General features: G+C 35.8%; 8 protein-coding genes across 18 annotated transcripts; 5 read left to right on the top strand and 3 right to left on the bottom strand.

Annotated features, from left to right (window-relative positions):
• Positions 1-32: 32 nt before the first annotated feature.
• AT2G40350 (Integrase-type DNA-binding superfamily protein) lies at positions 33-1,402 on the top strand (the record flags this gene model as incomplete). Of its 2 annotated transcripts, NM_001336834.1 has the most annotated exons (2): positions 33-180; positions 776-1,402. In NM_001336834.1, 2 exons carry the CDS (start codon positions 152-154, stop codon positions 1,239-1,241), a joined length of 495 nt encoding a protein of 164 aa, NP_001324965.1. In that variant the 3' UTR covers positions 1,242-1,402. The 2 variants fall into 2 exon arrangements, with proteins under 2 accessions (NP_001324965.1, NP_181566.2); NM_129595.3 differs by lacking the exon at positions 33-180 and having other exon boundaries at positions 768-1,338.
• Positions 1,403-2,341: 939 nt separating this feature from the next.
• Positions 2,342-4,676, top strand: DREB2C (Integrase-type DNA-binding superfamily protein). 6 transcript variants are annotated; one of them, NM_001336830.1, is made up of 3 exons: positions 2,349-2,501; positions 3,169-3,655; positions 3,785-4,676. In NM_001336830.1, the coding sequence occupies exons 1-3, from the start codon at positions 2,479-2,481 to the stop codon at positions 4,169-4,171; spliced, it is 897 nt and encodes a 298-aa protein (NP_001325150.1). In that variant the 5' UTR covers positions 2,349-2,478; the 3' UTR covers positions 4,172-4,676. The 6 variants fall into 6 exon arrangements, with proteins under 6 accessions (NP_001325151.1, NP_001325150.1, NP_001325152.1 ...); NM_001336832.1 differs by adding an exon at positions 2,983-3,055 and having other exon boundaries at positions 3,169-4,449; NM_001336833.1 differs by adding an exon at positions 2,983-3,029 and having other exon boundaries at positions 3,169-4,447.
• Positions 4,677-6,641: 1,965 nt separating this feature from the next.
• PYL6 (PYR1-like 6) lies at positions 6,642-8,248 on the top strand. Its single transcript, NM_129593.3, has one exon. The coding sequence runs from the start codon at positions 7,012-7,014 to the stop codon at positions 7,657-7,659; it is 648 nt and encodes a 215-aa protein (NP_565928.1). The 5' UTR covers positions 6,642-7,011; the 3' UTR covers positions 7,660-8,248.
• Positions 8,249-10,431: 2,183 nt separating this feature from the next.
• TBL33 (TRICHOME BIREFRINGENCE-LIKE 33) lies at positions 10,432-12,755 on the bottom strand. Its single transcript, NM_129592.4, has 6 exons — positions 12,323-12,755; positions 12,002-12,224; positions 11,738-11,909; positions 11,469-11,668; positions 11,218-11,376; positions 10,432-11,036 (listed from the first exon to the last, which is right to left on the bottom strand). The coding sequence occupies exons 1-6, from the start codon at positions 12,504-12,506 to the stop codon at positions 10,697-10,699; spliced, it is 1,278 nt and encodes a 425-aa protein (NP_181563.2). The 5' UTR covers positions 12,507-12,755; the 3' UTR covers positions 10,432-10,696.
• Positions 12,756-13,389: 634 nt separating this feature from the next.
• On the bottom strand, positions 13,390-16,732 carry AT2G40316 (autophagy-like protein). Of its 3 annotated transcripts, none has more exons than NM_001336828.1 (11): positions 16,312-16,732; positions 16,042-16,101; positions 15,665-15,718; positions 15,489-15,552; positions 15,294-15,350; positions 15,036-15,142; positions 14,895-14,933; positions 14,623-14,711; positions 14,454-14,532; positions 14,318-14,365; positions 13,390-14,228 (listed from the first exon to the last, which is right to left on the bottom strand). In NM_001336828.1, exons 2-11 carry the CDS (start codon positions 16,066-16,068, stop codon positions 14,148-14,150), a joined length of 645 nt encoding a protein of 214 aa, NP_001323518.1. In that variant the 5' UTR covers positions 16,069-16,101; positions 16,312-16,732; the 3' UTR covers positions 13,390-14,147. The 3 variants fall into 3 exon arrangements, with proteins under 3 accessions (NP_001323518.1, NP_181562.4, NP_001078029.1); NM_129591.5 differs by having other exon boundaries at positions 16,059-16,101; NM_001084560.1 differs by lacking the exon at positions 15,294-15,350 and having other exon boundaries at positions 13,766-14,228; positions 16,312-16,626.
• A 392-nt stretch (positions 16,733-17,124) lies between these two features.
• On the bottom strand, positions 17,125-18,771 carry AT2G40310 (Pectin lyase-like superfamily protein; the record flags this gene model as incomplete). Its single annotated transcript, NM_129589.1, has 4 exons — positions 17,125-17,358; positions 17,459-17,983; positions 18,133-18,444; positions 18,628-18,771. The coding sequence occupies 4 exons, from the start codon at positions 18,769-18,771 to the stop codon at positions 17,125-17,127; spliced, it is 1,215 nt and encodes a 404-aa protein (NP_181560.1).
• Positions 18,772-19,541: 770 nt separating this feature from the next.
• On the top strand, positions 19,542-21,727 carry FER4 (ferritin 4). The gene is made up of 8 exons (NM_129588.5): positions 19,542-19,938; positions 20,091-20,174; positions 20,259-20,319; positions 20,405-20,492; positions 20,750-20,811; positions 20,929-20,994; positions 21,099-21,162; positions 21,298-21,727. The coding sequence occupies exons 1-8, from the start codon at positions 19,622-19,624 to the stop codon at positions 21,333-21,335; spliced, it is 780 nt and encodes a 259-aa protein (NP_181559.1). The 5' UTR covers positions 19,542-19,621; the 3' UTR covers positions 21,336-21,727.
• AT2G40290 (Eukaryotic translation initiation factor 2 subunit 1) lies at positions 21,610-24,070 on the top strand. Of its 3 annotated transcripts, NM_129587.3 has the most exons (7): positions 21,610-22,330; positions 22,461-22,517; positions 22,597-22,683; positions 22,767-22,913; positions 23,002-23,106; positions 23,415-23,513; positions 23,651-24,070. In NM_129587.3, exons 1-7 carry the CDS (start codon positions 21,947-21,949, stop codon positions 23,804-23,806), a joined length of 1,035 nt encoding a protein of 344 aa, NP_565927.1. In that variant the 5' UTR covers positions 21,610-21,946; the 3' UTR covers positions 23,807-24,070. The 3 variants fall into 3 exon arrangements, with proteins under 3 accessions (NP_565927.1, NP_973648.1, NP_001031518.1); NM_201919.1 differs by having other exon boundaries at positions 21,782-22,330; positions 22,767-23,106; NM_001036441.1 differs by having other exon boundaries at positions 21,782-22,330; positions 22,767-23,106; positions 23,415-23,517; positions 23,656-24,070.
• The last annotated feature ends 139 nt before the right edge of the window (positions 24,071-24,209 follow it).

The following is a 24,209-nucleotide window of genomic DNA, read 5'->3' as shown; positions in this document are numbered from 1 at the left end:
TAAAGGCTTCTTCTTTCACAAATCCCAAACCTTTTTTTTTCTCTGCTAACGAAAAAAGCCATCTTCTTTGCTACTACTAATCTACTATTACACTGAATCGTTTGGGTTCTTCTTCTTCTTCAGCTGCTACTTTGTTCGAGTGATTGCTGACATGCCGTCAGCGTCGGAGATTGTTGACAGGTTTGTTTGTCCGTTTTTTTTGTTTTTGTTTTCCCGCTTGTGTATGTGTGCTAATTGTTCATTGTTAAAGATTTTGTTTTTACAGGATTGTTGTTGTTTTTGAGTGGTATCAAGTTCCTTAAAGTAACTTCTTTTGTTTGTTTAGTAGTTGAAAGCTAGAAGGTTTTCACTTTAGGGTTTTTGGGGTTTTTCGTAGACAGAAATTTGTTAATTTTGGGCACAATTTGTCTCTTTTGGATTACGTTCTGTGCGATTTGTGGCTTCGAGTTCGTGTGGGGTTAAGAGACTTGGAAATTAGAGGATCTTTAGCTGGAATAAACGTTAAATGTGGTACCTTTCCTGAGTTTGCTCTGTTCTAATTGTGGTCGTGATGGGGTTTCTTTTTATTCGCTGTGATGCTGCAGATTGTGAAAAATTCTTGTAGCTACTTCGGTGTTGGTAGATTCTGTGATGCTTAAAAATTGTTTCTTTGAAGGTGCTTTGATCCCAAGTATAGTTGAACATGTTGCTTTAAATCTTGTTAAGAGAAAAAATGGGACTTGCTTCTGTGCCCAATAGTTCACGAGCATGTTGCTAATCTTGCTTCTATGCCCAGGAAACGGAAGTCTCGTGGAACACGAGATGTAGCTGAGATTCTAAGGAAATGGAGAGAGTACAATGAGCAGACCGAGGCAGATTCTTGCATCGATGGTGGTGGTTCAAAACCAATCCGAAAGGCTCCTCCAAAACGTTCGAGGAAGGGTTGTATGAAAGGTAAAGGTGGACCTGAAAATGGGATTTGTGACTATACAGGAGTTAGACAGAGGACATGGGGTAAATGGGTTGCTGAGATCCGTGAGCCAGGCCGAGGTGCTAAGTTATGGCTCGGTACTTTCTCTAGTTCATATGAAGCTGCATTGGCTTATGATGAGGCTTCCAAAGCTATTTACGGTCAGTCTGCCCGACTCAATCTTCCACTGCTGCCACTGTGTCAGGCTCGGTTACTGCATTTTCTGATGAATCTGAAGTTTGTGCACGTGAGGATACAAATGCAAGATCTGGTTTTGGTCAGGTCAGACTAGAGGATTGTATTGATGAATATGTTCTCCTAGATAGTTCTAGTGTATTGTTAATCGTAGTTGACTATTGTGAGGTCTTAAGTTGTAGATTGAAAATGAGATAGCTCATATGGAGCTTTATTGAAATGCAAGAAAGTAAACAAAGGAAGATCTTTAGATTGTCACCAAGAGTGGTCTGAAACTCTCATAACACTCAATCCTCCTCCTCCTCATCACCACCACTACAAAATATTATATTCTCTATCTCTCAATCTATGAGGAGATGTATTCTATCAAGCATTTGAAATGATAAGAAACTGGCGATCATCCTCTACGTCACCATCACTCCAAAATTATCCTCTTTCTAGGTTTAAGTTTTGTAATGATCGCCTTTATTTGTTGAGATCTCTAACTTCTCGCATTTCCAAAATGTTAAGTCCAATAACTGCATTGGTTAAGTTGGGGCGTTACTAGTCGGCTTAAATCCAAATATGGATTTGATTCCATATGTATGTGACAGTTTCTTAACGTTCATATTACAATGAATGATGGATCCTTGACTAGACAAAGAGAAAATGGATTGTCACTTCGTAGGAAAAATAGAAATTCTCCACGAAGGCTGGTCTCCTTTATTTAACGACAAATTCACTCATAGTCTCATTCACAATTTGAACTTGTCTAACACAATGTGTTATATACTCGCGAAAAGAAGCATAATAGGCTCTTAAGGGTAATCCACGAAACCAAAACACATATAAAACATTAATATTTTTCTCTAAATTTATTCATATCAATAATAAAGTTTACAAAAAATATAAAACAATAATCCATACTTAGCCCATAGCTTCGTGTGGAAGAAGACTTGATTTTTGACTAGTCAACGAAAATGAGTAAATGACGTATTCAGCTATAGTAAAAGGGATCATAAGCGGAAATTACAAAGAAGCTTTGAGGGTAAAATAGTCAAAAAGCATAATCAGAAATAACTTAGGCCCAAAGCAAAAAGGAAAGGACTCTGGATCCAGCCGCAAATCAGAATCTGGTAAGTTCGAACGCCACGTCATCACCTAAATATCTGAAATATCTAATTAAGACTTGTCTATATATAAAGGCTTCTCCTTTCACAATCCCAAACCTTTCTCTTCTCTGCTAACGAGAAAACAAAAGCTATCGTCTTTGCTACTACTACTACTACTATTATTACATTGAATCCTTTGTGTTCTTCTTCTTCAGCTGCTACTTTGTTCGAGTGCTTTCTTACATGCCGTCGGAGATTGTTGACAGGTTTGTTTGTTACATTTTTCGATTTTTCTCCGTTTTTTTTCCTCTCTTCTGTATGTTTGCTAAATGTGATTGTTCATTGTTAGGGTTTAAGATTTTCTTTTTATCGATTTTTGTTGTTTTGTGTGTATATCCTCCAAGTTCCTTTGTTTGTGTAATAGGTGGAAGCTGAAAGGTTTTTCAATTTTAGGGTTTTTGGGGTTTTTTGTTGACTGAAATTTGTTAATTTGGGGCACAATTTGTCTCTTTTGGATTGAGTTCTGTGCGATTTGTGGATTCTAGTTCGTGTGTGGTTAAGAGACTTGGAAATTAGAGGATTTTTAGCTAAAATAATCGTTAAAGGTGGTACCTTTCCTGATACAGAAGTTAGATTATGGATTCTATGTTGAATCTTTAGGTGATTCTCTGTTTCTGAGTTTGCTCTGTTCTAGTTTCTTAATCTGTTCGTGATGGAGTTTCTTTCTTGCTCGCTGTGATGCTGCAGATTATGAAAACTTCTTCTTGTAGCTACTTCGGTGTAATTACGTTCAGGTGGTTAAAAATTGTTTCTTTGAAAGGTGCTTTGATCCGAAGTATAGTTGAACCTGTTGCTTGAAATTTTGTGAAGAGAGAAAATTGGAGTTCTCGAGCATGTTGCTAATCTTGCTTCTATCCCCTTTGATTCTACCAGGAAAAGGAAGTCTCGTGGAACACGAGATGTAGCTGAGATTCTAAGGCAATGGAGAGAGTACAATGAGCAGATTGAGGCAGAATCTTGTATCGATGGTGGTGGTCCAAAATCAATCCGAAAGCCTCCTCCAAAAGGTTCGAGGAAGGGTTGTATGAAAGGTAAAGGTGGACCTGAAAACGGGATTTGTGACTATAGAGGAGTTAGACAGAGGAGATGGGGTAAATGGGTTGCTGAGATCCGTGAGCCAGACGGAGGTGCTAGGTTGTGGCTCGGTACTTTCTCCAGTTCATATGAAGCTGCATTGGCTTATGACGAGGCGGCCAAAGCTATATATGGTCAGTCTGCCAGACTCAATCTTCCCGAGATCACAAATCGCTCTTCTTCGACTGCTGCCACTGCCACTGTGTCAGGCTCGGTTACTGCATTTTCTGATGAATCTGAAGTTTGTGCACGTGAGGATACAAATGCAAGTTCAGGTTTTGGTCAGGTGAAACTAGAGGATTGTAGCGATGAATATGTTCTCTTAGATAGTTCTCAGTGTATTAAAGAGGAGCTGAAAGGAAAAGAGGAAGTGAGGGAAGAACATAACTTGGCTGTTGGTTTTGGAATTGGACAGGACTCGAAAAGGGAGACTTTGGATGCTTGGTTGATGGGAAATGGCAATGAACAAGAACCATTGGAGTTTGGTGTGGATGAAACGTTTGATATTAATGAGCTATTGGGTATATTAAACGACAACAATGTGTCTGGTCAAGAGACAATGCAGTATCAAGTGGATAGACACCCAAATTTCAGTTACCAAACGCAGTTTCCAAATTCTAACTTGCTCGGGAGCCTCAACCCTATGGAGATTGCTCAACCAGGAGTTGATTATGGATGTCCTTATGTGCAGCCCAGTGATATGGAGAACTATGGTATTGATTTAGACCATCGCAGGTTCAATGATCTTGACATACAGGACTTGGATTTTGGAGGAGACAAAGATGTTCATGGATCTACATAAGATTTCAAATTTCGTTTGACTGGCCTAAGTTTGTGATTCTGCTCCGAGACGGTGTAGCTGTTACTAGCTAGAAGCTGCCCTTCTTTGAAGCTACTGATACTTTCTGATATTAATGGTTGTGAGACGTAGTACATGTAGTTAGGTAATGTAGGACAAGTTCAAATATGATTCCTTCTTTCTTTTTCTTGTGAATACATATGACATATGAAGAAGTTCAAACGTTGGGTTTAGAAAAAGTTTATAACATTCGGTACATATCAAAGTTTTGAACTTCGGATGCATATAAGCTATAAAGTTTTGATCTTTGAACTTTGGATACTCTCACATCTAATTTTCATCCTTAAGAATGGAGATGGAATAATGCGATGTTGCGTAGTGGTTTTATTGACTTGGCAAGTTTTGATTATTCAAGAAACTTGGCTTAGTTTAATGGAAATATCCAGTAGTGGAGTTTTTTGGTCTGCAGACTTTCCTCAGGTTGTCTGAGATTACATAAGCAATGAGGTATGAATAATAAAGTTATCATTAGAGAGTTATCTATCTGTATTTTCTACAAAAGGCAAATTGGGTATTTGAAAGTGCAAATGGGACATAGTTGTATATTATTTAAAAGGCTTTAACTATTCCATTCTGGTCTCCAAAATCGTTTTTCTTGCTCGAATCTTGAAGATCTTCTAAGCCTTTAGAAAAATGAAGAAATCAAGTTGGCAAACTGTTAATTAATTAAATCCAATGAATTGGTGGGTATTGCACCTCCACAAGTTCCCTTTGACAATGTGTCCTCTTCTCCGCAAGAATGAGATGCAACTATTTTGGACAATTTCTCCTTTTAATTACTTTTTGATCGATAATCTTCTCTTAATATCACGTTGTAATCTGATTCATTCAAATATCTATCGAAATTTAAGCTTATCTTTGATTTTTTCGATACTTATTTTTGAAATTTTAAGTGCATTTTGTTTATAATCATAGTTGGGGATTTAATAATTTTAGGTGGAATAATATTTTATGCATATTGGAGATTTATTTCTCGAGAAATATTCACAAACAAACAAACAACCGGCTTTTGCACAAAAATAATAATGACATGGAGTCGAGTTGTTTATACTAATGTTTGTCACTATCTCACCATTGGAATTTAAATCTTGGATATATAATACATGTTTTGACAAAAAAAAAAGTTGGCACAAATTATGTTGTTGTAACAAAATACGTCTGATGCATTGATTTGAGATTGACTCTTTGAACCCAAAAATGTATCACCGTAATATTAATACATTTTCCACATCAACTTGTAATCTATTTGTGTTCAGTAATATATTGGTGAGTGATTATGTCACCTAACCCGAAAGCTTATAAGATGAGCAATCTTTATATCGAGGATGGTGCAAAAAATAGCAAATTGTAACTTTTTGTCCTTCTTATTCTATAAAATGTCAGATATAATTAGTACTGCAAATTGCTCGCTTATTCGTATTAATCTTAACAACTAGGGCTACTTGGGAATATGTATAGTTGTTGGAAAAACTAATGCATTAGATAACCCTTTATTATTTTTCCCAATTGTGTTTTGTTATTATGCCCACCACTCAAATCCAAGAGTCCAATATATTCATATGATTTGAATATACGTTTGTGGAAGAAAACACACCCAAGAAATATTGTCCAATTCGTAAATTTCCCTGACTTTACGTTGGTTACTTTTAGCAAACTGCTTAGTTTGATTTTCTTCTAATTCGTCTTATTAATATTCTGTTCTTTTCTTTGTTGAAAAGGAATTTGATTAATACTTTTTTTAGTATCGTCGAAAGGCTCAAGTTGATTACAAGATGAGGAAAGATTATTATGATGGACCCATGACATGATATCTTCACCAACTTGGAACATTGAAAGTCCTATGGAGTTATTTTTGAAATTTTTACCTTAGTCAGAAGGTTCCAACAAAATTAAAAATCCACCAAAAACGCATCCAAGAATAGTACCAACTGAAAATAGATCGGCAATCACAAAGACAAAGGTCGGTCCTCCCAACCAATTTGTTTCAAGAATTTTTTCAAACCTATGCATAAATTAAGTATAGCTCTTAACCAATATATATAGCTTAACCAACTCGACACATAGTGATCATGTTCTTATAATCTTTAATAACGTTTTAGAGTTAGCTATATATATAGCCTCGAGACAGTAGAAGATTGAAATATCTATGCAAAACCTCAAAGATAATGTTCAATGTTTTTATATTCTGAATATTGATATAATCGGTGAGATAGAGATGAGTTCAGAATTTTTTTCTCGGTATCTTAAATGATATTGATTTCATTTTCTCAACTTTCATTCAAGAGTGTTTTTGGTTAAAACATAAAAACGTCCATTCTAATTATAGTAATGCTTGTGTGGTTACGACAACATGCTCATTCATTGTAATAAACTGGTGAAATATATAGCACCATTGACAAATAGACAGCCTCAGTAACAAAGCAAGGAAAAACAAAATTAAAATTTAATAACCGGTTATATTAAATATCGAGAACCAGTCCGTAGAATTTCATGGGAAACCGGGCCGGTCCTTGATATAAAGAAAGAGAGAGACGTTTCTTAACTGAAGCAGTACACAAACTCCAAACAAATCCCAAGTGGACAACCGAAGAACCCACACAAACTAACTCTCTTTCCTAATCCACATACTTGCATTTTTATATATAAACACTCTGTCCTTATATAGTTCTGTATATTACATGTAAATATCTCTCATTAATACAACCTCACGAAGAAAACCATTTGTTTTCTTAGAGAGAGCCAAGAATATTAAAAGAGATATAGAGAAAAGATTTGCTTTAATAATGCCAACGTCGATACAGTTTCAGAGATCCTCCACCGCCGCAGAAGCAGCCAACGCCACCGTAAGAAACTATCCCCACCACCATCAGAAACAGGTTCAAAAAGTGAGCCTCACGCGCGGGATGGCTGATGTGCCGGAGCACGTGGAGCTTTCCCACACGCACGTGGTTGGTCCTTCTCAGTGCTTCTCCGTCGTGGTACAAGACGTGGAGGCTCCGGTTTCCACAGTCTGGTCGATCCTAAGCCGCTTCGAACACCCTCAAGCGTACAAACACTTCGTGAAAAGCTGCCACGTGGTTATCGGAGACGGTCGAGAGGTTGGGTCGGTGAGAGAGGTCAGAGTCGTCTCTGGTCTCCCCGCGGCGTTTAGCTTAGAGCGGCTTGAGATCATGGACGATGATCGCCACGTCATCAGTTTCAGCGTCGTTGGTGGGGACCACAGACTCATGAACTACAAGTCGGTGACGACGGTGCATGAGTCGGAGGAGGACTCCGACGGCAAGAAGAGGACACGTGTCGTTGAGTCATACGTCGTTGACGTACCGGCGGGTAACGATAAGGAAGAGACTTGTAGCTTTGCTGATACTATAGTACGGTGCAACTTGCAATCGCTGGCTAAACTCGCCGAGAACACTTCTAAATTCTCGTAATTACATTTTTTCAATCTTTTTATTTTTATTTTATTTTCTATATTTCTCTCTTTCAAAATTTATCTTTTATTTTTGGGATTCTCGAGGTGGTTTTGGATTTTAAGATTTAAGTATTTAACTATCGTCGGGGATTTTTCGAAACTAAAACAAAAAACAAGAATTATATCAAACAAGATGGTTTTGGTTTTTCGAAGTTAGGGTTTTTAGGGTCTGTTAAATGTATGTCTCAACGATACTTTGGTTTTACCCTTAAAACCATTTCTTCTTGTACAGCTCTCGTAGCTTTATTATATAAACATTGATTGTTTAGTTATTTTCATAATCTTCTTCTTGCGCCGTATTTTACATATTTATTATTTGTCTTTTAATTTAGTTAATCATGAAACAATATAGACTATATAGTGATTCAGCTATAATGCATGGGGTATATTGTTACGATATTTCCGATATTATTATGTCTAATTTCATTAATTTTGATAACCTACATAATAATGTATTACACAAACAATTTGATTAATATAATCATTGGCATATCTACTATATATGAAGAGATCTGAACAATTGTGGGCAATCAGAAAACCCATACATGTGCTGATTGAGATGATTCGTTTTCCTTTATGTTAAGAGAAGAACAAAGTAAAACTATACATCATTTGAATTTTATTGAAATGTATAAACAGTAGAATACTACTTGGTGTTTTAAATGAATTTGCTCACCAGCTATATAATCAAAGCGTTCAATCCTAAAAGCAAAGATGGAATAATATCAATTAGTGATAATTAAACTTGAACCAAGGCGTAATGCATGTATTGAGTTATGTGATATAATCTTAAGAATTTTCTTTATGGCATATATAATGCTAGGCCAAAATAAATGGTGTCAGGTAATACAGCATTATATCTTTAATTCCCTAATTTGGAAACGTAAAATTTTCAAATTATTTGTCATTTCATCAACAAACTTTACATAAATACGTAAATGTTTTGTTTTTACTCACCAAAAAAATAAATCAAAATTATTTACATACCAAAATGATAAAATTTCTTAGTTCCTTTTATAGTTTTGGGATGCGTGAACCGTTTCAATAATTCAAATGTCAAAATTATTACTTTTTCGGATTTCCTTGTCCTATATATTAGTTCATGAATAAAAATGTACATTTGAAAAATCAAATAACTTTATCTAGTTATATAAATATAAAGAATCCAATGAACAAGATGAAAAGACATTCAAAGTTTGCAAAAGCAAAATGTGTTTAGTTACTTTATAATTAAGTAGTAAGATTTCGAGACTTGTGAACCAAATTCAAAATTGAATACATATATAGACATTCATGTATATGATCGTACGTAAAATGCAAGTTGGGGTGTAATAAAATCCAACTTGTTATAGAAAAAAAACAAAGCATGCAAGTTGCAAAGGAAAAAAAAAAAAGTCGCTACTATTCTTTGACACCTTTAAAAAATATTCCATAAATAAAAAAAAGGTTAAAGAAAAATCAAATTGATTACATAAATGATTATTAATTTATTATCATAATGAGTACGAAATATATATGTAAACATTGTCGTGGAAGGAAGGAATTGCAAGTTGATATGCAAGTTGGCAAGGAGGCTATTAATGTTTTCCCTCTTTTGGTCGTTTGTATAATGACATTTAAACCCACCCACCTTTCTTATTTTCTTTTCTGTCTTCCTATTTCTGATCACTATTATTATATTACTTATATTTTATTTCACATTTTTTTTAATTTTATAAACCCATAAGAAATTTTTTTCCCTTTTATTTACATATGAAAACATATGTATTCCCGTGTCAAAAAAATGAAAATTCTGACCAATCCAGAGAGATACGATTTATGGGGTTTGTATATTCCAATGTGGCATGTTGCATATAAACTACTACTATTTAACTAGTTTCTTAATAATTCAAATCCAAATAAACATGCATAAAAGATTGTGATAACGTACATAGCTGTGATATAATATGCATTACTTTTAAAAAGCAACGGAGATAGTTCGTATTTTCATATAGTCTTTAGCTGGGCTATCTAACACTTTAACTAATTAGAATAAGATATAAAGTTTGCTATAAAATGTAAATAGATGATTTATCCAATATATACATATGAGTGTGTCTGAAAAAGGCAAACCAAATTCAATGTAACGTGAAGAACACCGCCTCCTTCCTTAAAGTTTATTGGGGATAGATATTTTCGTCCATGATTTTAACTTCTACGATTTTAGGTTTGGAAGCATTTCGGTGTGAGTGGTGTGTAATGTTGAAAACATCAACGCGGATAAAAATCTTCTATATAGTAATTGAAAATTATCAAATACGATTTTAAAATTAATGAAAACGTCGATTTACTATTTGTTTATTAGGTTTATATACATGGTTTGCTACCAAAAATATAAAATTCTGAATATATGAGTTCACAGTTCATTCGCTTCAAAATAATATTTTCATTACCTTCATATTATAAAAATCATCTTAATTTCACAAGTTTAACAAAATTATATTAACGAAATTGTTTGATTTTATATTTGTGAGTGTGTGTTTATAACCTGAATTTGATATTATTGATTTATTGTCTATCTTTATTTTATGTAAGATTAGATTTTTTTTGTTATGATTTGAATTTTCTTACTTCCATTCATGTTCGGTCTAAGACAATTAAACTTGTGTGTTAATACTTTTTATGTGTGTCCAATATAGAAAACAACATAAAACAATTAAGCCCAATAAAGGCCCATCGGAACACCGGAACACGAGTTTTGTCAGTTAGGTTTGGCGAATCAGCACTTATAAATTAGAAGATTACAGTAGAGACCACTTTTTGTTCTTTTTGCTACATTACATTAGTTAGACTGTTTAGAGGCTACTTATCATTCTCGATTTGTCAAACCTTTTTATCTCACAACCAAAAAAGACAATATCAATTCAATGACTAAATTTTACAATTTCTCCACAAGATCTCTTTCCAAACTCAAAAAGCGCTGTCGTCTTCAAAGGAAAAAAATGTTTTCTCTTATCTCAAGTATAGAAAAGTTTAGCAAAGAGAAGCTCATTCCAAGTATCTTGAAGGCCAGGCAAGCACCAATGTACACAATCCGCATAGCTCGTTGGATTCTCCAGCTGCTCCGCTGTAAGTGGACTCCACTGCTTCTTGTATATCGACGTATGTGCATCTTTCCTGTAATTCGACATTTGCGTTATGTTCAGTAACGTTATCGGTGTTTTCGATCTTCCAAACACTTCTCCAATCACTTTCATTATGCTTTTCCTACAATCTGATCCCCAGTAGCTTGGATCTTCTATAAGTGTTGTCTGATTATAGCAATTCTGACCCGGTTCACCTCCCCAATCTATCCCCCTGAAACAGTCATAGAACAAGAACAAAACAAAATCAACAAAACCCTTAACCAGTAAGTTTCTTGCCAAGAAAGTAACAATCAGTTTGCCAATATAGTAAGTAAAGTTTAATCTGTTTATGGTGTCAATATGTATCTAACTATGGGCTAAATTGCTCGATAAAAAGGGTCAAAGTCACTAACTTGGCATGCGTTGGAGACATGCTAGTGAAGAAGACCCTAGTTTTCTTACGATCCATGTTGTTCTTCACCCATCTCAACATACTCTTCATACCCATCCGGTACGCATCTTCAGTCGAAACCTCTACGATATTCTTCTCTTTATCATCAAACGATCCTTGCCTATATATACCCCCAATATCAGAAACCTCTCTAATATGATTGATAAGTATAGTTATATGAATTGTTACGATTTTAAGTTTCAAAATGATTACAAGATGTTCATCTTCAATCCAGTCATCCACCACAGATAAGTGTTGAAGATGATTATATCGACTCCTTTCCAGTGACGACCATGTTTGTTAATTGATCCTTTTCTCACAACCCTATCCGATATTCTATGGACAATTGCATCGTCTGAATTCGATTCTAGAAGAAACGGTGCCCAATAGAACTCTATCGTCGCGTTATACTCCTGCACAAAGATATAATAAGCTCTAATAAAAGGTGAGAATTTTGAATAAGTTTAAGTAGATAGGTTTACCTTGGCAGTGAAGACAGTGAGGGAACCATTGGTTTTAATTGATTTCTGATCTTCAGGAATAAGACGATGAAGAAGACAAATCATTGATACAAACATTCCACGGTTTAACGAGTCTCCTACATACATCATCCTCTTCCCTCTTAATGTCTCCAGCATCAGTGACGCGTTGAACCTATGAAACAGAGAAAACAGAGCAACACATGAAACAGAGAAAACAGAGTAACCCATGAAACAGAGAAAACAGAGCGTTTAGAGTGAGCTTACGAGGGAAGATCGCAGTGATTAGGCTGCCACCGCCAAAACTGGTAGTCTTTGTCGGGACGGCCGTGTTCTTGACATGTAAGCTGAGGTTGAATGTACGGACACTCCCATTCCTCATACAGTGGTCGGGAGACTTCATCTCTCACCCATTTCCCGCTGAAAACGTCACAGCTTTCCTCTGTTTTACCAATAGCAAACGCAAGCTTCTCCGATTTCTTATTCTTTTCTTAAGAATCCAAGAAATTGAAAACCAAAACACAAACTCAATTCCTCATTGTCAACGCGTATTCAAACCACAAGTTTAGTGAATAAACAAAATATTACCGGGTGTTCGAGAAGGCGGGAGGACGAAGTTAGGCTCGAGCTGTCCAAAGATGCACATAAAATCTTCACCATAGAGGACAGAGACGAAAAGAATGAAGGCTAAGAGTGTGAAGAGGTAAGGAGAAAAACGAGCTTTTCTAGCAATTGAAGAACTAGTGAGTGAAATTGGTGATGAAGGTTTCATGTTTAGGATTTGAGAATTAGTGTTACAAATGTGATTTCAAATTTTATATTATTAGGAAAAGAGGAGATAAAATTAAGAAATGAACACTTTGTGTTCTTGATGATCTCATTCTCCTCAACCAAATAAGAATGTGGGAGGAGGAAGCCAAAAGAACTTTATTTTGGAATTGCTTCAAGAAATACTAAAGATGTGAATTGTACAATGATTAAACTATTTATAATATGGTTATGATTATATTAGGTGATGAAATTTTTGTGAATTAGCAAAGGAAGTATACTTAAGAGTGATGAGTAGGTAAATGTTGACGCAACAGAGTGGTTGTCTACTAACTAATGCTTTTTCGTAAGATTTAATCCATTTATATACACATTCGTGTTTTCAGCAAAAATGTATATCTCTGTTTGTTTTTAAGTAATCATGTGATTTACCTTGATTTTAAGACAAAAACAATCACTGAGTTCACTGTGGACTACATCTAGTCCGTTTTGTATTTGATTAAATCCAACCTAGATGGTTATGATTAAATCATTGGCTTCCTTTGTCCTTTTTACTATGAATACTCTTCTAATATCTGTCAAAAAGGAACAAAAATTATTAGTTTCTTAGGCTATTGGAAACTTTGAGATGATGATTGATGGAGGTGAGGAATATAAATTCACTTGGCTTCTAAGCTAAGTGTCCTTGAGGTGTTTTCGTACAGTTGATCAATTTGTAAAGATGAGACATCGTTGTCTTTACCTTTGTCCAATGGATTTTTGATGTTACTTAGAAAACAATATAGAACAAAACTGACATTTATTAAAATTAATACTGAACAATGTGAGATCAAACAAAATCTTAATTATCGGTCTATAATTTTTTTTTTTTATATAGTAACTATCAGGAGAGAGTTCAAGATGAAATGAATAGTGGAATTAGTTGAGAAATTGTTGGGCTTTCAAGCTCAAGTTGTTGGCTCTCACTTTTCCTCTTTGTACACACTCTTCGTCCAACAAAACAAAACACTAAGCCAATGTTTCTTTAGATGCTACAATACTCAAAATTGTACAAAGAGATGCTTTCAAGAAGCTTCATTGGCAACTACTGTATATTATGACGACTGGACCGGCCAGTTTGACCGGTTTGGCTCAGCTAGACCAGTTTCTAAATCGGCTCAAATTTAACCGAGATCACTAAAAGAACAATCTGGTTCGTGGATTTTTGGTCAATTGCAACATCTCTATCCTAAACATTGATCACTCGCCTATCAGAAAACTCACTGAAAGAAAAGAGATATCCACTTATCCAACGCCAAGCGGATGCAAAATGTGCTAAAACATCAACACATCGGTTACCATTACTCAAAATCAGCATCAAGAAACTGAAACAATCTCCAAAGAGCAAACACACGAAATGGGAAAGGCTGCAGATTGCAATGGCTTGACATTGTTTCTATCCAATGAACAAGATTCTTTTGTTTCTACAGGGATCCATGACATAACAAGCTGAAAAGGAGAGGCACCTTATAACTTGCAGTCATATAATGGCCAAAAGAGTACTCAGGGTATAACAATCTAGCGGCGTTTGCAATTGGTTGAACCAGTCAAGGAAAGTTTGGGGATGTGTCTCCAGACCATGGATCAGAGAAGATGCTGAGACTGCTCAGAAGTTGACCTGAGAATATGAGGTTTGCTGACCACGAATAGACCCCCCGAATCTTGAAAATAGTGAGCCAAAACAGCTCTGCAAGATGAAGAGGAAACGTAAGCTCATTAAATTTAATTCTTAGACACCAATCTACCAGAAGAGAATATAGAAACACAGAACAATACCTGTATACTGTGAGGTACAGTGGCCCAGTAATCCATATTCGGGATTACCTATAAAACAGGGTGTTTACATTTCAATTGTGATAGAATCAGTACATGAGAAAAACTTGCATATATAAAGGAAGGTAGTGAAACATACATCTATGCCACGAATTCCAAGGGAGAAATACCGATATACTGCACCACCCACCAGATAAGCTCCAAACAGGCACAAGATACTGAGAAAGATAAGAACATTTCATTTTTGATTCCCACGATATCTAAACATATTCCAATAGGCCTCACATTAAAAAGATTGGTTTGCTCACATGATTAGTAAGGTACTAAACCAGCCCCATCCACTACTATGGCCGGATATAGCTGCTGCACAACCGGCAGGATGTCGCAGCTGAGTAGCCTGTCAGTGAAACAAGACCATAACTACCCAGAGTCCATACTTCTTAAGAATCAAGATATTGAGATGCAAATAAAAACTCAGTTTTCAAACTTAAAACCCATAAAATTCACAAAAGAAACAATCACACTTGGTAATTTGAAAGCTACAGGAAAAGAGCAAATAGATGAGTTACTGAACACTCACATACTGACAGGTACCAGATTTCGCCAAAGTGAGTGGTCCCTGAGAAAAGAAAATGGTGAACGAGGTTTTACGTCTTAAAAACTCCTAAAATCAACTTCAATTCATACGCTTAAGTAGGATGTCTGATATACAAATCCTTACATCAACTTTAGTTTTCTGGCAAATAACAGAAACTGAAAGCGAGCAATTTTGGTTCCTATTTCCAGTTGACATCTGAACAATGACGCCTTTGCCAGGATCCTCTTTATCTACCATATTCAAAACAAAAATCCTGAGGCACATTTATTACATTATTATTGCAAACGAAGTTGGGAGAAAACAGCATTAACAATTTAGCTTTTTCACAACTTAGAACACAGGGTGAAAATAGTCTCAATTTTCACATATCTTAAACCTTACCAATAATATCAACTTTTGTGCTTGAGGCATGCCCTAGAGAAGTGCATACATCATACCCTGCAAATGATTAGATTTTTAAGATGGTTTAACTCTTCATTAGCACAAAAGCATTGTGCAATCTGCAACCTTATCATTCTCTACTGAGCTACATAATATACATTAAGATAACATGCTGTCAGAGTGTGATTTTAATACCTCTTACATTTTCTGACACAAGTGCACTACATGACGTTCCGCAGTGAGATGGACCTCCACAATCCTAAGTGAAGAAAAGCAAAGTCACAGAGACTGATTGAGATTCTCAAAGTTAAAATAGAAACTTTTTCTGTAGAAGGATAGATCAAGACAAGAAAAGTAGCCAAATATCTTACTTCGCAACCAACACATCGAGGGGGATCATGATTGAAAATCAGCACGTCACAAAGCTGTTCCACAAGACGGTTTACAAAAAAAATAACAAACATAAATCACAATGGCGTAGTGTAAAACATAAACGGCAGTATGACTACCAAGCAGTTATACATCTTCAAATCAGAACCACCTTAACTCTAAATGCTTTCCTAATCTAAGCAACGTATCGTTCTTCCTCTACTGTTCCATTAACCTATCTATTCCTTTTTCCTTGTTACCAGTTATCAGAAATTACATACAACAAGATGAATTACACAGGCACGCGAGAAATCCAAGATACAGGATCATAGATGTTATGATCAGTGTAACAGAGAAAAATACAGAAACAAAGTGTAACCTGATGTAGAAGACAACCTGAAACCATAACACGGAACTGTTCGCTTCCACTTTATAAAACCTGCTTATCCAATTATTGCATTTAGTATAAGCACAACACAAATGAAGTAACATAGACGAACATTTTAACTTAACACCATCCAGTACAAATCACAATACCAAATGCAACATTCTACATAATAATTTCATAAGATGTACAGAATTTGAAATTGAAAGCGAACTTCAAGCATATAAGAAATGGAATCTGGGACAAAAGGAAAAGCGAAAGTACCCATCTTCGCTGAGCACACCGTGAGGATAATTCCGAATCGAAGATGCTAGGTTGAAATGAAAGACCTTGTTGCGTCCAGTGAAACTGAATTCACATTGAGAGTTAACTCGTGAGCTAATAAACAGTAGAGTGATGAGAATAAATCTCGGGATCCAAAGTTTCCCCGACATTTCTCCTTAGCTCCTAGCTTATCGATTTCCAATTTCAATTTTTTGAAGATTCTCTCTTACGATCTCATGACCATGTCCGAGGATCTCCACGGAGATGGCGAGCGAGACTGAGAGAGAAGAAGAGATGAGTGCTCGGCACGGCTGCAGTCGTCGCTGTTGTTGATTTCACATCCGCCGTTGGTTCAATCGAAATTTCAATTGTACCCTTAATCTTAGTAATTCTTACGAATAAGCCGCATAAATTATTTTTGTATATCATTTGCAATTTGAAGCCTGAATGTTATCAACTATGGGCCTTCTCAAATCTCAAACGGCCCATTTAAAAACCGAACCAGAGTATGGTTCAATTTAGTTTCTTCAGATGAACCGGATTTATTGAATTTATTCAGAGATTTATGTAGAAATTCTTTCGTCCAATTGTTTAATCATGTGTTTCTATTCGATTTTCAGAAAATACAATTTCTTGTAGATTATGGATGTTAATTTTTTATTTTATCTGAAAGCTTATATACATATTTATGTTTTAATTTGGAATTTCGGTTATAAAAAAAAACATTATCCTATACATCAAATAATTTGGTTTATTCATAAATGAAAGTATCATATACACAACACATCGTTATTATTTTGATGGCTCGTCAAATCAATTCAGACAATGTTGAGGAACCATTTTACCGCTCATAGAACCATCAACATTTTCGCAAACTGCAATGGAAGAACTATTTTCAAGTCCATTACTTTTTATGTTAATGTCAATTAGCTCAATATTCTTGCACGGAAAGCTTTTGCTACATTGAAGATTCATTGCCACTTTGTTCTTTGACGTTCCATATATGTTTTTTAACTTAAGATCTTGGATTTGAACGTGAGACTCTCCCTGAAGAAAAATAAACACAAGTTGTCTTTTATATTTTTGTTCTTATTCTTTTGATGAAATAAGAGAATGATGAAGCTTGTTTTTTGAATAGAATGTTAACCTTTTGCTCATGTTCACAAGGAGGATGAGGACAATACTTCTGATCGATGTTGATTGGTTTTCCAACGTCAATCATCTGAATATTCTCGTACACAAAGTTCGAAACGAGGATTTTTGAAGCTGAAGATTCCCAAGTCTTGATCCGAATACCATCACTTGTACCGTTGAAAATGACGTCTCTTACTGTTAAGTTTTTCACGTCTTTCTCGTCTTTGTTCTTCCCTAAACTTCCAACACTGATCCCATGTCCGGGACCACATTTAACATTAGAGATATCGAGGTTAGTGGTTCCAGAGAGAATGGCAATACAATCGTCTCCGGTACCGATGTTTGTGTTGGAGATGTGCATGTTGCTACATGAACCCATCTTGATACCGTCGGTGTTAGGACTATCACCGGAAGCTGTTATAGTGACGCCGGTAATATTAAAGTGATGGACGGAGAAGAAGTTGAAATGTCCCATTTTGCTGTTGAGTGATGTTATGTCTTTGATATTTGAGTTGTTCACGAATGCAAATCCCATAGTCTATAAAAAAATTCAAGTTTATTATAAGACTTGTTAATTTCTCAAATGAAAAAGACCAAAAATTCTAATAAAGTTGTGTATAAATATCACATGTACGTTTTGTAATACGCTTTAAATGTAAATAAGTGAAAAAGTTTAAGATATGTTACCATAGCTAGTTTAGGACAATTGAGATTTTTGTGGCAGTCATTGAGTGGCCAAGATTGTTTTCCTTGGCCGTCAAGTGTACCGGAACCGGAGATAGAAAGATTGTTGATGTACCTAAAGTTGATCCATGTATCTTGCTTAATATCACTAGGATTTGCAGGAGCCAATAAAGTTCCATCAATGACGAATTCAATAGGATTTTTGCATGGACCCACAAACTCTACACCACCGAGGTAAAATATTCCTTTTGGTACATAGATTTTACTACTTCCACTTTTTCTTTTGCATGCACGACTCCATATACTTGTGAATACCTGATTTTGTATGTGTTAAGAATGATATATATATGTTAAAATACAATAAATTAAAAATATATATTTATCTTTTTGGTTTGTATATTTGTCATATATGTTTATAGTTGTGCTAATGTGCATAGATTTTCATCTCATAACTAATTAATGGTAAAAAAAAAATTAGAAAAATTCTCGTTTACATACATTGGCATTATCAGTTTTTCCGTCCGGCTTAGAACCATGACGTTGGACGTTAAACGTTTTTGGTCGGATAGTAGGACGACTTGCAACAAATATGAACAAGAAAGATACACATAAAACCTTAAACACAAAAGCAATGCTTGCCATCTTATTATTGAGTTTAAGGTGTATGGAAAAAAAAAATTGTTGTTTATCAATACTTGTTCTAAGAGATGATGAGAAGTGTTAGCCTACATTATCAGCTTATATAGAGTTAGCATCTCTCAATGAACAGGTAGAAGAACTGGATTATGGTTACTAATTAACAACTAAAATTGTGTTTTTTTTTTAGTGGTAATGATTTTGATTGGTTAATAATATCTTGTTATGAAGATTTTTGAGTGTATATGTTTTTTTTTTGTTCTCTCCTCTAAAACAGAATCTTCAATTTGAGGAATGTGCCAATCATATTTACCAATTACTTGTTGTTTTTGTTTGTTTTAATTTAAATTGCATAAAACCAAATTGTTTTCCTTATGCACTCTTTCTTATTTGTTCCAATTTTAAGGGATATTTAATTTTAGTATTTTAGTTGTTCTGTTAACTTTTTTATTCACTAATCACAAATTACAAGAGATTTTCTATTAAATAAATGATTATTTACTTAATTAAGTAATTAGTGAAAGAGATTTTGAAGCTGCAATTTCAATTTTCATCACATAAAACAAAATTATACAGCTTCAAAACAAATAAGTCACGGATAAACAAAATTCCAGCAACGACAAAAAGAAAAAGAAAAAAAATTCCAGCAACGCAGTTGAACCACAAGCTTGCCACGCGCCATGACCCATCCCACGATCTCGTACGTACACGTGTCTCTCATCCGCAGCCTCATCATCAACACATCACAATCTCACTTTTACATATATCTCCCTCGCCTCACGAAAAATCCATTCGTCTTCTCCAATTTTCTCGCGAAGAAAACTTTCCTACTTTGTTTCAATCCAAACGAGTCAAAATGCTTCTCAAGACTGTTTCTTCATCTTCTTCTTCAGCTCTCTCGCTGGTGAATTTCCATGGCGTGAAGAAGGATGTGTCTCCTTTGTTACCTTCCATTTCATCGAATCTTCGAGTTTCTTCTGGAAAATCTGGAAACTTAACTTTCTCTTTTCGCGCATCTAAAAGCTCAACCACCGACGCGCTAAGCGGCGTTGTCTTCGAGCCGTTTAAGGAAGTAAAAAAGGAGCTCGATCTCGTCCCTACCAGCTCTCATCTCTCACTCGCTCGACAAAAGTACTCAGACGAGTGCGAAGCCGCCATTAACGAGCAGATCAAGTAGGTTATTCTTTCTCACCCCAGTCTCTTAGATTCGGTATTATAATCTGGTTGATTGGCTATAAGATTTGGTAACTTGGAACCTCATGTTGATTCTGCTTATTGTTTATGAACCTGTGAATTTGAAATTCTTCAATGGATTTTGGTTGCAGTGTGGAATACAATGTCTCGTATGTGTATCACGCTATGTATGCTTACTTTGATCGGGATAACATCGCGCTCAAAGGTCTTGCCAAGTGAGTCTCCGGTTATTCAAGAGTGTTGATATTTTCGGATTTTTTTTGTTTATCCATAGTTAATTGTTGGTTTCATGGAATCAGGTTCTTTAAGGAATCAAGTTTGGAAGAAAGAGAGCATGCTGAGAAGTTAATGGAGTATCAGGTCTTATGAAAGTTATTTCCATTTGTTTACCTTATTGGAGCTAATTTGGTTCTAACATGTTTTAGTTTTTTTCCATGAATTGCAGAACAAACGTGGTGGGAGGGTTAAGTTACAGTCCATTGTAATGCCTCTTTCAGAGTTTGAACATGTTGACAAAGGAGATGCTCTTTATGGTAAGCTCAAAAATGCTAACACTAATAATCCCAAGTGAAAAAACTTCTTTAGTTTCATATGTCTGCCACATTCTAAGAAATTAGATATTGACACCAATGATTTTGTTAAGCTTTTGAAGAGATTGCATATTTTCACTAGCAAAGACTGAATTTTATCTGAGTTCTTAAGTATTATGAAAATGTATCTCTCATATGGAGATTCAAGTCTCAATGGATATAGGAATTTTAACATACAATTCTGTGATTTGTTGTTGCAGGCATGGAGCTTGCTCTGTCACTGGAGAAACTAGTTAATGAGAAGCTCTTAAACCTTCACAGTGTAAAGACCATCTCTTCTTGAGTTCATACTATATATGTCAAATCCGTATTTGAGAAGTAAATCTAATCTTCACTCGGCAAGAACTGTTCTCAGTTTGGTAATGCTTTGCTTCAACAGGTTGCTTCGAAGAACAATGATGTCCACTTGGCAGATTTTATTGAGAGCGAGTTTCTGACAGAGCAGGTAATTTATTTGGTGTTCTATGTTAGTGGCAAAGAGCTACTGTTGTATATAAGCTATCAAAGAGAATCTAATAGGAATTTTTGATAAAATAAAACATTTCTCAGGTGGAAGCAATCAAGTTGATCTCAGAATATGTGGCTCAACTGCGACGAGTTGGCAAAGGACACGGTACATAAATAATCTCTCACATTTTGTTCTAATCTATAAATTTATAAAAGAACAAGAAAATCCACTTATTCATCCTACGTCGTGCCTCAAACTTGGTTTTAATATATGTCTTTGAATGCTTGTGGGTAATTTCAGGAACATGGCATTTCAATCAGATGCTTCTGGAAGGGTAAGCAGCTTCGAGGGACTCTTGTGTCTACTGTGTTTCTATATGTGTCTACTTTATGTTTAGTTCTTTAGCTTTTACGATTTTGTGAGGTAGTAGACTTCTTTTTCTGTAAGAGACAAAAGACATGATCACATAACTTTATATTCTGGTATAAGGTTCATCAAACCCACCTGGTGATCGATTCTACATCGGTTCGGTCAGAATGTTTTTGGACTGCCAAATGTGGATTCGAGCTCTAGTTTAGTTTGCTCCGGTTTAAACGCAATTCATGAATAAGCAAAGGAAATCAATCCAAACTTACGTTGTGAAAGAAGTTGGGCCGAAAATGTCTGAAACCCGAATAGGCTTTTAACCCCTAACCCCTTGAAACTATCTTGTGGCCCAATTAAAACCTAATTGTTTAACTGACACGGTGCCGTTTAACTTGGCATCTTTGACGCAAGTCGACTCATTTTCCGTTTGTGTTCCTTGCTCATTTCTTATCTCTAGAAACCTGTCTGATTTGCTCCGTCGCCTAAAAAGTCTAAAACCCTAAGTGTCTCCGCCTCGTAGCTTTACCCGATTCAACGAAGAGTGAATTCGCGTGAGCTCAAGCAGTATCGAAATCTACCAATCATGGCGAGTCAAACACCGAATCTCGAGTGTCGGATGTACGAGGCGAAATACCCAGAGGTGGATATGGCGGTGATGATCCAGGTGAAGAACATTGCCGATATGGGAGCTTATGTTTCTCTCCTCGAGTACAACAACATCGAAGGCATGATCCTTTTCTCCGAGCTCTCTCGTCGTCGGATCCGAAGTGTTAGCAGTTTGATTAAGGTCGGAAGAATTGAGCCTGTCATGGTTCTCCGTGTTGACAAAGAGAAAGGTTACATTGATCTGAGCAAACGTAGAGTCAGCGAGGAAGATATTCAGACTTGTGAAGAGAGGTATAACAAGAGCAAACTTGTTCATTCTATCATGCGCCATGTTGCTGAGACTCTTTCAATTGATTTGGAGGTAAAATATCGTAGTTCAAATCTGGGATTATCTACTGGATTTGGATTTTGCTTGTTAGAGATATTATCAAATATCATAGCTTAGTGATGTGATCGTTGAATAGAAATTGATTTGAGCTTTCATGTTGCAGGACTTGTATGTGAACATTGGTTGGCCTTTGTATCGACGACATGGTCATGCTTTTGAGGTAAGAATTTTGTGAATTGGAGATTCATTGTGTATCTCTATGGTTATTTAGTTCTCATATATAATTTTCTTTTGTTCAGGCTTTCAAGATCTTAGTGACGGATCCTGATTCAGTGTTGGGTCCTCTCACCCGTGAGATCAAAGAAGTTGGGCCTGATGGGCAAGAGGTATATACTTTGTTCTCTGGCATTGTTTTAGCGGTTAGTACTAACTTTATTTGGTGCTAATCTTACAAGTTTTCTGTTTGTAGGTGACTAAGGTTGTACCTGCTGTTACGGAAGAAGTGAAAGATGCACTTGTGAAGAACATTAGGAGGAGAATGACACCACAACCAATGAAAATCCGGGCTGATATCGAATTGAAGTGTTTTCAGTTTGATGGAGTTGTTCACATTAAGGTCGTATCTCTTATTAGATTATCTTTAACTTGTGAAATGAATACATTATGATTTCATTTGATTTTCTCACCCATGCTTGTAATTTCAGGAGGCTATGAAAAATGCTGAAGCCGCTGGAAATGAAGACTGTCCTGTTAAGATTAAATTGGTTGCTCCACCTCTGTATGTCCTTACTACTCAGACACTTGACAAGGTTAGGCAATCTTCTATCTTGCACTATGATTTACTTGGTTTGGTAATTGGTATATTATAGAAATCCTCCCCTACTTATCTTTAAGAGGTTTATGATCTCTGTTTAGATTGTATATCCACTAAAGCTACTTGCCAGAATTTTGAAAACACTGTAGTTGCAAGGAAAGTAAATGCTTAAGAAAACACTGGACATTGCAACTTTGTTTGCCAATTATGTAGCTCTGCGGATTTGTCTTCACTTAAACCATAAATGTGTAAATGCTATGTTTTGTCCCATTTTATCTTCTCAATTTCTCAAATATTAAACAGGAACAAGGGATTGAAATTCTAAACAAAGCCATAGCAGCATGCACTGAGACAATTGAGACACACAAAGGCAAGCTTGTCGTTAAGGAGGGGGCTAGAGCTGTGAGTATCTTAAATTAGTTTTTTTTAAGTGATGAACCGTCTCGAGTTGCATGTCACAAGAACGAGCTTTTCTTTTGTGTTTTGTTTAATTTGGTTCACAACCGCCTATTAATGTTTATAATCTATGTCAAATATAGGTGAGTGAACGTGATGAAAAGATGCTGACAGAACACATGGCTAAGCTACGTCTTGACAATGAAGAAATGAGCGGCGATGAAGATAGCGGAGACGAAGAAGAGGACACTGGTATGGGCGAAGTGGATCTCGATGCAGGTGCCGGAATCATCGAGTAAGATTGCCGGATTTTTCTTTCTATTAAATCTACCCAATCTCAACAGTCCCAGTATTTTGGTTTAAGCTTTGACAAGGCAGTAGAAAAACCTCCGAGAGGATTTATGTGCTTTTTGATGACTCTGAGGCATTTTATTTTACCCATAGGGGGTGGTTACATATCAATCATACATTCATGGTTTTATAAAAGATTTGATTCTTTGCATATGTTACTACTGCTCAAGAATATGTTGCTCCACCACATGACTCATTATTATCTTAGGAAAACTTTGGCTCAATATGATCATACTTTTGAGTTTAAACCTCAGGAAAGTAGGTTGATTGGATCTGGCAATGATAGGTGTGTAGATTTAATTCAGATCTGATGTCTCCGAAGATGCAGATATTCATCAATTACTACTGCGA

Source organism: Arabidopsis thaliana, chromosome 2 (genome assembly GCF_000001735.4).
Source record: "Arabidopsis thaliana chromosome 2, partial sequence".
NCBI lineage: Eukaryota > Viridiplantae > Streptophyta > Magnoliopsida > Brassicales > Brassicaceae > Arabidopsis > Arabidopsis thaliana.
This window is presented reverse-complemented; position numbering and strand designations above follow the sequence as displayed.